Consider the following 12596-nt stretch of genomic DNA (forward strand, 5'->3'; position numbering starts at 1 on the left):
GAGCACCTCTCTCCAGGTTAGGCAGTCATCATTGGGACTTTTACTGGGAATGAAGCACATCTGCAGATTTCAATTTGTAGGGGTCTTTTAGACAGTCTGGCTGGAGTCGACTGAGCAGGTTCTGCAGGACAGAGCCAGATGATGTTGGCACACAGCAGGAAGCAGCTGCTGCTGCTGTTGATTTAGACTCCGAATTGTTTTATTTGAACTACACCAGGCTTCAGAAATGTAACTTATTCCAAAATACACAAAAGATTTAGGTGCCGCATTAAGCAAAAATTAAACTAGATGAAGAAATCTTGATTAACTTAAACCTGGTAAGTCCAAATAAAGTCAATTGTGTGAATAAAATGCTTTAAAGTAGTTGAAGAAAAATGGTATTACTATGGGAAGAAGGCAAGCTGGCTAAAGTATTAACAGTAAAAGCGAGAGAGTGCGAAGTAGGAGCTAAGATAACAAAAGAATAATATGATATAAGAGAGGGAGCAAGTCGGTCGTGATCAATTGTTTTATCACACCGGTCTGGTTGAAGTGTGTTTCAAATCAAATCAAATCAAATCACTTTTATTGTCACATCACATGTGCAGGCACACTGGCACAGCACATGCGAGTGAAATTCTTGTGTGCGAGCCCCACAAGCAACAGAGATGTGCAAACACAACAACACAAACGAGCAAAATACAAGAATGGCCAACCTGAAACTAATAAATATATGTACAATATATAATAGTGTATGCATTTCTGGATGTGTATACTAAATATTTTCCTACGTGTGTGTGTGTGTGTGTGTGTGTGTGTGTGTGTGTACACATTTTTACAAATTAAATAGTAAAAAAAATAATAATAATAATATAATATATAAAATATACAGAGTTGAATATGTGCAAAACAAGTGGCATTTATATACAGTGTGGAGTGCATAATGTTAAAGTTCCAGTAGTGAAGCTGAGGTGTCTATGACGTGTTCAGCAGTCTGATGGCCTGGTGGAAGAAGCTGTCTCTCAGTCTGCTGGTACGGGACCGGATGCTGCAGAACCTCCTTCCTGATGGAAGCAGTCTGAACAGTTTATGGCTGGGGTGACTGGAGTCCTTGATGATCCTCCCCGCTTTCCTCAGGCAGCGCTTCCTGTAGATGTCTTGGAGGGAGGGAAGCTCACCTCCAATTATCCGTTCAGAGCACCACACTACTCGCTGGAGAGCTTTGCAGTTGTAGGCGGTGCTGTTGCCATACCAGGTGGTGATGCATCCAGTGAGGATGCTCTCAATGGCACAGTGATAGAAGGTCCTGAGGATGCGGGGGCTCATGCCGAATCTTTTCAGTCTCCTGAGAAAGAAGAGGCGCTGCTGCGCCTTCTTCACTGTTTTGTTTGTGTGTACTGACCACGTAAGATCCTCAGCCAGGTGTACGCCAAGGAACCGGAAGCTGCTCACTCTCTCCACAGCAGCGCCGTTGATGGTGATGGGGGTGTGTACTTCTCTGCACCTCCGGAAGTCCACTATCAACTCCTTTGTCTTTGCGACGTTGAGGGTGAGATGGTTGTCTTGACACCAGTGGGTCAGGGCGCTGACCTCCTCCCTGTAAGCCGTCTCATCACTGTTGGTGATAAGACCCACCACTGTAGTGTCGTCCGCAAACTTCACAATGATGTTGGAGCTGTTAGTGGCTGTGCAGTCGTAGGTGTAGAGTGAGTATAGGAGAGGGCTCAGTACACACCCCTGTGGAGCACCAGTGTTCAGTGTGATGGGGGATGAGGTGATGCTGCCCAGTCTGACCACCTGGCGTCTGTCAGACAGGAAGCTAAGGATCCAGCTGCAGAGGGAGCTGCTCAGTCCTAGATCCTGCAGTTTCCTGTCCAGCTTCGAGGGAACGATGGTATTGAATGCTGAGCTGTAATCTACAAACAGCATCCTCACATACGTGTCTCTCTTCTCCAGGTGTGACAGGGCAGTGTGTAGTGTCAGGGCTATGGCATCATCAGTGGACCTGTTGTGGCGGTATGCAAACTGTAGAGGGTCCAGTGAGTCGGGTAGTGCAGAGCAGATGAAGTCCCTGACCAGCTTCTCGAAGCATTTGCTTACGATGGGGGTCAGGGCTACAGGTCGCCAGTCGTTCAATGAGGAGATGGTGGAGGATTTGGGTACAGGGACGACGGTGGCCATTTTGAAGCAGGCTGGGACTACAGACAGAGAGAGGGAAAGGTTGAAGATGTGCGTGAACACTCCAGCCAGCTGAGCCGCGCATGACCTGAGGACGCGGCCGGGAATCCCGTCCGGACCAGGGGTTTTGCACCGTTGTTGGACTTGACACCCTGAATCCTTTCAGAAATATCTTTTTTTTTCTATTATTAGTTTAATTCTGTTTAGAATAAACCACAGTGTTGACCAAAGAAACTGAAAGGCCAGTGACATAGTGTAATTCAGTCATTGTGTTACTTACTGACTGAATAATGTGTCATGCAATGTGTCATGTGTTCAGCTGTGGCTCGCCAGTCGGCCTTGTTAGACCATTTAATAATTTGTGAGCTCCTGTTCCTTACAAATAAATATAGAGGGACAACAGAAGAGCAATCAAATCATCATAGTTTTGTCAATGTGGAAATGAGTTTCCTCAGATATGGCAGACCGTTGTCCTTTTTTTGCACACAGCTTCGGTTTATCTTATTCCAAGATTATAAGACTGAACACCTTCCGCAGTCTTTCACTTAATGGACATGACCTCTTGTGCATGAGTAAATTTTTTAAAGTCGCTGATGATATGTTTTGTTTTGGATATGTTTAATTAAGACGGGACTCATCACACCATTTATTAAAACCATCAAGGACTGGGCCATGGGTGGTCTCGTTATCCTGAAGCTGTCTAACAATAACAGTCATGTGCATACTTTTAAAAGGGTCCCGTTTTCATACCTTTTAGGCAAGCAAATGGTTACAGATGCCAAATTAACCGCTTTTATAGGAAAATTAGCGTTTTCTTCAGTAAAGTAAATGCAGGTTTATGGCAGCGGGGTGAGAGAGGGGGGTGTGTGAGAGTGAGACAAAGACGTGTAGAAGATCTTCAAAACATCTCCAGAGTTGTTGAAGATGTTTTCAAGAACTGTAGAAATGACACACAAGATTCTCTTATATTGAATGGTTCATTCTCGTTGAATATGACGCCACTAAGATGTTCTTAGTTCTTTAAATGTCTTGCAACAAACGGTGTCATTGTTCAACTCTTACTGCAGATTATCTTTATCCCCCCAAATTCCACTGAGACTCGGATTCGGCGTGTGTAAACCTGTCCACTTGCTGACACTTTAAATGAAATGTTAGCTTGTAAGATGATGTTTTGACCTTTCATTATCTCCTTATTTCAGCTTATAACTCAGTCACATATCATTTGTTTATTTTTAAACAATATCAAGTGTCACACCGTGTTTGGGAATTAATTCAAACCAGTTTAAAAAATCGTTTTCAATCACTATTTGAGTTGATTAGGTCAAAGCCTTAGTAGTCAAACATCATTCTTTGGCGGTCACAGTCTGTTAATCCCCTGCAGTGTGACAGAAGTGAGAAATGTGCCATTTAGCATAATTGCAATTAAGACTTGGAAAAAGAGCAGACGGGCTAACACGTGCATTAACTTACTTGGTGTAGAGTGGCCTACCAGACTTTAGGTTAGCTGAGATTACAATTCTACTGTTGGTTAAATACTAAACCAGTTAAATCAGTGTTAGCTGAGTTTGCTCACTGAGTCTTATTTAATAAAACATGATGTTAATTATGTGCATTGTGGTTACATTCATGTCAGAAGTTATGATAAAGGAGGTTATGTTTTGGGGTCATAGCCCTTACCCATGACCTCCGGTTCCAAAAAGCTAAGAGCTCAGGGACCCCCTCTCTTCTCACGCCCAGATCTCACACTGACAGGAAGTGATTGAATTACCATGGTTACAGGGCATTCCTCTTTGATGTATCCACCGTTTTAAATCGGTGGACTTAAAATTAGGTGGTTTAAAGTTGCAAATGTCTCTTTGTCCATCAGCTAAAAGCCCCCACACATATAAAGTTGAGTGTGGCGGCTCAGCTGCAGCTGATTTTAGGGAGGAGCTAAAGATTCGCCCACGGTGACCTTTGAATCACACTCAGCTGCCGAACATGCCCCCACACTGTATTAATCCAAACTATAATTTCACAACGGAAGCATAAATGAAAGATTAAAAATAAGTGTTCACAAACAGAGAAGAAAATGGACCCAATTACTGCCTGACTTGGCAGACGGTTGAATTTGAGGAGCAACAACATGCACATTAATATCACATTAATTTCACAGTAGCTCCATTTACCCGCCAAGATCAGTGGAGGCACGCAAACACTTTGGAGTATGTACTCCTTCAATCTAAAAAGTACAAGCTTGTCTCTGTTATTGAAGTAATAAGTTTGGCTCGTTAATATGGCTGATTTTTGTCATCATTAGCCAAAAGCTCAGTGTACTGCCATTTCTGTCATGGTATTAAAGCAGTTGCAAGGTAAGCTGCTTTAACACACCTTAAGTGGCAGCAACAAATGCTGTTTTAGTTTTTTTTTTTAAAGATCTCAAAATATCCGAGGGATTTAACAAGCAGCTTTGATGTAGCAAAGACTAGATTAAAATACAGAGTGACTTTTCCAGCATGCTTACAGGCTCAGAGTACAATTTACACAATAGGTAAACTAGATATTATCCTGTAATACACCTTCCAGAAGACATGAGCTGCTGCTTGTGCTGCAGACTAGTTTGTTGAAAGTACATTATAAAAACTACAGGCTGATACTGTGTTATTGATAGAGGAGGGAAAGAGACTACATAGAAACCTACCAAGCAGGCACATCTCCTCTTCACACGATGTTCTCTATTTGATGGTACTCTGCTGTATGTGATGCAGACGGCTGAGAGTAGGAATCGGCACACTGTGGTGTCATTGGAGATGTATTCAAACATACCTGATTGGTGTGTGTTAACAAAAGTTTAGCACACTGCTCAGTTTAACATGCTGCTTATTTTTTTTGCATTAGCATCAGCATCATAAGCCCACAATTGACTAGTCGGCACAGTGCGCATGTTGTCAATATGACTAATTCAGATAAATGGCAGGCTCCCATGGCTTCACTAACGGTTCATCTGTATTTATAGACCGTATCACAATGTAAGCTAAATCTGGTGATTGCTACTTTACATGAAGACAACAGTATTGTCGTTTAATGCTGAATGCATTTAATCCCATCAGCCAATTCATATGCTGTGCTATTACTGGGTTGGACGTGATCACACAGATTTGTCAGCGATATATATTCATGATGGGAATCTCCTGTTCCAGCACATCTTAAAGGTGCTCTGAGATCTATGACTCTGGAGGCTATTTGAGAGTATTGTGACAATCCACCGTATCCTGCTAAAAGGAGTCATCAGGAGATGGTCAGTAGCAATGCTCGGGTAGGCTGTGGCATTTAAAAAGATCATCCATTGCTTTTCATATCTTCTGTTTGGTGACTCTGCTGAGAATTGTAGAATCTGCTTTGAGGTTCAACATGTTGTGCACTCGGAGATGCCCTTCTACATACCTCGGTTATAACAAGTGGTTATTTGAGTTTGTTTCCTTCCTATCAGCTCAAAGCAGTCTGGCCCTTCTCCTGACCTCTGCCATCAACAAAACATTTTCACCCAGAGAACTGCTGCTTGCCGGATATTTGCTTTTTTCCAGACAGTTCTGTGTAAACCCTAGAAAAAGGTGATAGTTTGACAAAATTTCAGTAGAAATCCAGTTTGTGAAATGCTCACATCAGTCTGACACCAACAACCATAGCACATTCAAAGTCGCTGAACTCACCTTGTTGCCATTCTGATGCTCCGTTTGAACTTTGACACTTTGGTCTGAGTGCATTTAAGTGCTGCCTTGTGATCTGCTGATTAGATATTTGCATTAACATATAATTTAACAGGTTTAGACGGGGCAGGCGAGTGTAAGTAACCCCTTAGATTACAAACTCAAATTTCTGCTCAGTGTCTCTATCTCTAGTGACATGCTTTAGTTTTCTATATTAAAAGACCTCAAACATCAAAATTTCTTTGCTTTTGTTTTTGCCCCATGTGACATTTAAGTGTAAAGTAATTTTCAGTTCAAGTCACATAACTGTGTGCACTGAGCACAGATTTGATGTCAGTTTATTGTCCTGTTTTGCAGGCATCGCTCTGGAGAAGGTGTTTGACTACAGTGAATACTGGGAAGTAGCCAGAGGCTTGTATGCTCCGTTTGATTGCACTGCCACCATGAAATCTGGCAATGCCGACGTGTATGAGAATGAGATACCCGGGGGACAGTACACCAACCTTCACTTCCAGGTACAGTTAAATGCTGCTGTTTTGTTTTTGCCTGTCAGTGGATTATTTCGAGGCTAAAAACATTAGGTTACTGCATTGTACGAATCCAATTCCAAAATTTGCGACTGGTACGATGAACTGTGTTCACGCTGTGCCTGTTTTCTAATGCGCTGACACCTGAGGTCCCAAAGATCACACGTATCCAGTACTGATTTTCAGCCCTTGCATTCTGTTGTCATTTACATTTTACACAGCGTCCCAGTGTTTTGTAACTGGGTTTGTATCTGGTTAACTTAAAATGGAGAAACAGGTTCTCTGTGTCTATTAGCTCAATAAAACATCATCTGTTTCAGTCACTGTTGTTAACATGGTTGTGCTTAAAGTTCAAAGCTCAGAAACTTGAGTAAAAGCTGCTTATTCCAGTGTTTGTGAATGCTGTGCCAAAATACAAGCAAGACTCTGCAGCGTTTGTGCTGTTAGAGTCACACTGAAAAATTTAAGAGATCATTTCAAAGTGATTTAAACCGCAGGACCGTCGCTGTAGAATTCTTCCCAAGTGTTCAGCTGCAGGACTGGCTTGTCCAGCATTCCTTGATTTTTCTCTTAAATTGGTTGTAATGAAAAGAAAAGCTTACTCCGTTCATTGGTCTATTGCAGGCTCACAGTATGGGACTGGGCAACAAGTTCAAGGAGGTGAAGAAGGCCTACGCAGAGGCCAACAAACTACTTGGAGACCTTATTAAGGTGAGACATGGACACGGAGCGTCCCAGCTTGCTCTTTATTTTCATGAGCAAGCTTTAATTTAGTTTACCAGCACAACAAAGATGCATTTGGAGTCAGTGATGATAGTGGCCTCAACACCCAGCTGCAGTAACTGATGCCAGAAAGTCCTAATTTAACTTGGCAGATAAGAGTATATTAGAAAGTCCTTGATTTAGGAGCATCAGCTGTGTTGGTTTACATTATCTTCTTAAACAGAGCCGTATAAATGGGTTTGGGGAAATGAGTAGAATGCACAAGGTCGGGCACATTTGCAGCGTTAATGATGTTTTACTTTGTAATATTATGTCTGACTTGGGTCACGTGAATTTCCTGCTGAAAGCACAATTAGAAATGAGTTTTCCATATTCTTTCATCAGCCTGGCTCTCACTGACTCAGTCTGCCAAGCCGCCCCTCTTTCCTGGCTTGGCTGAGCAAAACAATCCCAGATTAAGTTAGGTGCGTTCACTGTTCTGTGCAGTCTGAATTCACTTTCAGTGCAGCAGTATATTTGGCTTTCCTCAGCTCCCTTTTCCTCCGAGTAATTTTGTTGTGTGCCTAACTTTTTATAGCTTTGTCACTTCCCTTGCTAGACTTGCTTATCTTTTCCCGGCTAGTCTACATTAGGCTCATTTATCCTCTCATTAACCAGGTGGATTTAACGTAACTTCAGCCATCACTAATTGTAGTCACGGACAGGGAGCTCTGCTGGAACGCTGTCATTCTGTGCCTAGGCTGACCTCCTGCCTGCTTCTTGTTTATCTTTCATTAATTACTATGTTTTTCACATTTCTTTTTCTCTCCCTGTAATTATTTTGTTCTTTCTTTTGCATTTTCTTTCATTATCGAGCCACCCTCTCACGTTCCTTCTGTTCTCCATTCCACATGCTGCTTTCTGCATTTATTCTCAGCCATCTCTTTATTTTGCTTTTTCTTACCTTAGACATGCTCCCATGGATTCCCCATTATTTTATCACCACCTTCTCTCTTTCTTTAGGTCTCTCAATTTTCCCTCTCTGGTCCCTTCTCCCTAATTTTCTCTCCCCCTTTATGTTTTCCTCATCAATCCCCTACCCCTCTGCCCATGCCTCTCTATCAATTCAATTAAGACTCTGTGGGCTTCACTGCACAAGCCAATGTTGGCTTAATGTGCCTACGGGCCCTGCTATGCTCTCCGTTGTATCCTGTTAGCTCGACAATGGCTGTGTCTCTCACACTGCTGGTTTGTCGATAAGGGAGAAGGAGTGCGCTTGTCAGATATAGACATGGAGTACACACACCACATACTGCACTGGCAGTAAGCAGTGCACCTAAAGTATATGCCCACACGCACCACGGCGAAGCCCATATCTTTGAAGTTTAGTGCCGTCAGTGAAGGATAAATGGGGATACTTTCCTCATTTTAATCAAGAACACAGCTCTAATTATTTCAGATTAAAAAACAAAGTTAAATGTCTAATCGTCTTCAAAGCATTTACATAAAAGTGATTTGCATTAAAGGGATTGTTTACTTCACAGAGTCTATTAATTCATGTTTTCTTGCAGTGGGTGTCATGTTCTGAATTAAGAAATCAAGATATTTGTACTGGATGTCTCAACTTACAAAACTGCATCATTACTTAAGCTCATGGGCCTCTCACTCAGTACCAGACAACATCAAACTCGACACGGGAATCTGGGAGATTTTCATAAAATGCTTATAAGCCTGACAGTTTCATAGCTTAATATTAATTCCAGATGTGCAGCTGAATATAATCATTACGTTGCTTGCTGAGTATCCTGTACCAGTTCTGTAAATCTGCCTTAATCCACAGACTTGATTTACAATTATAAACAGGTATAAAACTACCTCATTAGTTTTCCTTCGCATTAGTGACCATGAAGTTCAGAAAGATCAGATTGAATCTGTTAATGATCGTGGACCAGCCGTTCGTTTGCATGCAGAGCATTTGAACTATGACTATTTAATGACCCAAGCTACAATGACTCTACTAAATATGACACCTGCAGTAGGATTAGGATTGTGCTCTGTTTTCATGTATGTATCACATACAGTTTAATTAGGTTTAAAAGCATGCATGTGGTAAAATGTAGTGCTGGGAATGCTAAGCTGAAAAGAACCATTGATGATATGACCTTGAAACTGGTGAGCAGCTATAGAATAGAGACACAAGATTTGTTTCCCTTTTCCACAACACATCATGTACGCTGCGTGTTTTGGTTGATGTCAGTCTCCTTTGCCCTCCTGTCAGCCTACTGGTCACATAGTGCATAGTATATGTACAGTATCACTACTGAGCCGACAAACCTTGTCTGGAAGATAAGAAGGGCTCTTGTCTCGTTCTAAATCTACTCGTTACTGGTTGGAAGACTCGAGTGAGAAACCCCCACACACGAACAGATGGCTCCAGTGTTTGTGTCAGTGATATGAACTGAAAATGCAAATTCAAATCAAATTCAAATTTTTATTTGTCACGTACACAGTCATACACAGTACGATATGTAGTGAAATGCTTGGACAACTGCTCGTGACCTAAAGAAAACAAAAAAGGAAAAGGCTATGAATAAGATAGGAAATAAATATGAAAAATTAAAAAGGGTAAATTTAACTAGGAAGGAATAAAATATAAATTAAGGTTAAAAATGAAATAACTGTACAACACAAATTAGAATGAAGGGTAAATTTAACTGGGAAGAATAAGATAAAGATAAATATATAAATTAAAGTTGAAAATAAAATAACTGTACAACAAAATACACAATATAGAACTATATAAGAATGTATGAAGAAATCTAAATATAAATAAATATATACACAATAACAGCAGCTGTACAAGTATTAACCGGAAATGAAGAATATAGTGACCAGTGTTGTGCAAAACCAAAGTCCAGAAAGTCCAGTGTGTGTGTAAGAACCATATGTGTGGGTCAGTACTGTGTGGTGGTGTGATTGAGAGACCGTATCGCCTGCGGGAAGAAGCTCCTCCTCAGTCTCTCTGTGTTAGTCTTCAGGGAGCGGAATCGCTTTCCTGACCTCAACAGAGAGAACAGTCTGTTGTTGGGATGGCTGAGGTCCTTCACGATCTTCCTGGCCTTGGTCCAGCACCGCCTGCTGTAGATTGAGTGCAGGTCAGGGAGCTCGGAGCGGATGGTGCGCTCAGCTGATCGCACAACCCTCTGTAGAGCTCGTCTGTCCTGCATGGTGCTGTTCCCGAACCAGGTTAAGATGTTTCCCGCCAGGATGCTCTCTATGGTGCACGAGTAAAAGTTCCTGAGCACCTTGGAGGGCAGTTGGAAGTCTCTCAAGCGTCTGAGGTGGTAGAGACGCTGACGGGCCTTTTTCACCACAGTGTTGATGTGACAGGACCATGACAGGTCCTGCGTGATGTGAACTCCGAGGTATTTGAAGCTGTCCACTCTCTCCACTGGGCACTCGTTGATGACGGGGGTCTGGTAGTTCCTCTCCTGCTTAGTGCTGAAGTCCACTATCAGCTCCTTTGTCTTACTGACGTTTAGAAGGAGGTTGTTCCTCTGGCACCAGTTCTCCAGATTCCTAATCTCCTTCAGGTAGACTGTCTCGTTGTTATCAGAGATCAGGCCCACCACGACGGTGTCGTCAGCAAACTTGATGATGGTGGTGGAGCTGGTAGTGGCCACACAGTCATATGTGTACAAAGAGTACAGCAGGGGGCTCAGAACACACCCCTGGGGGGCTCCAGTGCTGAGAGTTTTGGAGGCTGAGACATGTCCGCCCATCCTTACTGCCTGTGGTCTGCCAGTTAGGAAGTTGGAGATCCACTGACACATAGATGAGCTGAGTCCCAGATGCTCCAGCTTGGTGGTGAGTGTGGAGGGAATTATGGTGTTAAATGCAGAGCTGTAGTCTATGAAGAGCATTTTAACATAATTCCCCCTTCTAGTGTCCAAGTGAGTGAGTGATGTGTGGAGGAGATGAGAGATGGCATCGTCTGTGGAACGATTTGGACGGTAAGCGAACTGTAGTGGGTCCAGTGTGTCTGGTAGTGAAGAAATGATGAAGTCTCTGACCAGGCGTTCAAAGCACTTCATCGCTACTGAGGTGAGGGCTACAGGGCGATAGTCATTGAGAGAAGCAGGGTGGGGTTTCTTCGGGACAGGAACAATGATGGACTCGTTGAAGCATGTGGGGATCACCGACTGAGATAAAGAGATGTTGTTGCACATAAAGCAACGAGCATTTCTAAAGTTAATTTTTATCTACGCAAATGTCAGCGCAACATGCATTGCAGCAAAAGCTGCTGGGTTAATTGGCAATGACTTGAATATTGCTTGAGCATAAGTTGTCAAACTCACCAGGGCCTCCCTTCCTCGATTTCCCTGCTTTTAACTTGTTTTGCTATCAACTTCCAGTCTCCTCCTCTCTCTCAGCTACATCTGTCTCAGAGCTTGTCGGTATAAAGAGGACAGCTTGTATATGCATTTGTGAGTGTGCTCTGTCTTCTTCCCTTACCCTGTCACTTTCCTCTTGCAATTACAAGCACGTATCCACTCACCTCCCCATCTCAAAACACACTCGGTCTCATACTTCGAGGTGGACCACCTCCTTGTATTGCCCGTGGGGCTGCAGATGTCTACTGCTCTTCTCTGTTTGCTTCTGTCTCTCCTCCCCTCGGTTAATCTGTCCATCCCTTTATTTCTCCCTCTTAGTCTTCCTGCCTCACTCTTCATCACCCCGTCTGCAGTCTCTCCCCACTCTCACTCTCCAGTTTCATTTGGTCTCATCTCCTCCTCCATCACCGCCTCCCACCTTCCCTCATTTCGATTACTTCCTTCATGTATCTCTAATCTTTCTATCGTTCCTCCCCTCCCCCTCTTCTCTAAGCCTCTCGTTATCGCTCCTCTCTCGTCTCCTCCTCTCGTGACAGGTACCATTCTTCACTCTGCTCCTAGCTTGGCTGGCTGGGCAGGGCGTGTATGTGTTTTCGTTACATTTGCCTTCTCCCTGAAACAGTCGCGCACACACTGATCTGGATGATATAATCCTACGCTCTTTAGGGCAGTTCAGGTTTGGATAGTTGCATTTCGAGCAAAGTACACAGATGCACACACAAAATCCACCGGCATGCCGCACACACACAAACGTGCCATTGTGCCACATTTCTGCTGCCAGGGGTGCGAAGTCACGCAGGACCACTTAGTGAGGACTGCACATTAGTTGAAGAGAAAGATGGACAGAGGGTGGAAGAGCAGTGTGAGAGAAAAGGAAGACGGAGGTGGTGGGAACAGAAAGAGCCGCTGGAGGTGGGTGAGGGTGGAACAGGGCTCGTGTCTCAGATGTGATAATGAGAGCTTTAATTTGGATTAATCGGCATTAATTCCTGATAAAAAGCATTTATGGGAGAGAGGCAGAAATGACAGGAGCTAATTTAATCTCCCTATTCAGTCTCCAAAGTAGCTTTGGGTAACAGAATGTAAAATATGTCCAGTGTAAATTATTTAGCACTGTATCTATACAACAC

At 43.1% G+C, this 12596-nt stretch overlaps 1 protein-coding gene across 7 annotated transcripts in view; it reads left to right on the forward strand.

Moving 5' to 3' along the window:
• pcxb (pyruvate carboxylase b) overlaps positions 1-12596 on the forward strand; it is a 323320-nt gene that overhangs the window by 285534 nt on the left and 25190 nt on the right. For all 7 annotated transcript variants that reach the window (XM_082527995.1, XM_082527999.1, XM_082527997.1 and 4 more), the window contains 2 exons: positions 6201-6358; positions 6995-7081. In XM_082527995.1, coding sequence (XP_082384121.1) covers positions 6201-6358; positions 6995-7081 — 245 coding nt within the window. The remainder of the gene's footprint in view (positions 1-6200; positions 6359-6994; positions 7082-12596) is intronic.

This window comes from Aulonocara stuartgranti (genome assembly GCF_965226115.1).
Source record: "Aulonocara stuartgranti genome assembly, chromosome: 3".
Lineage (NCBI taxonomy): Eukaryota > Metazoa > Chordata > Actinopteri > Cichliformes > Cichlidae > Aulonocara > Aulonocara stuartgranti.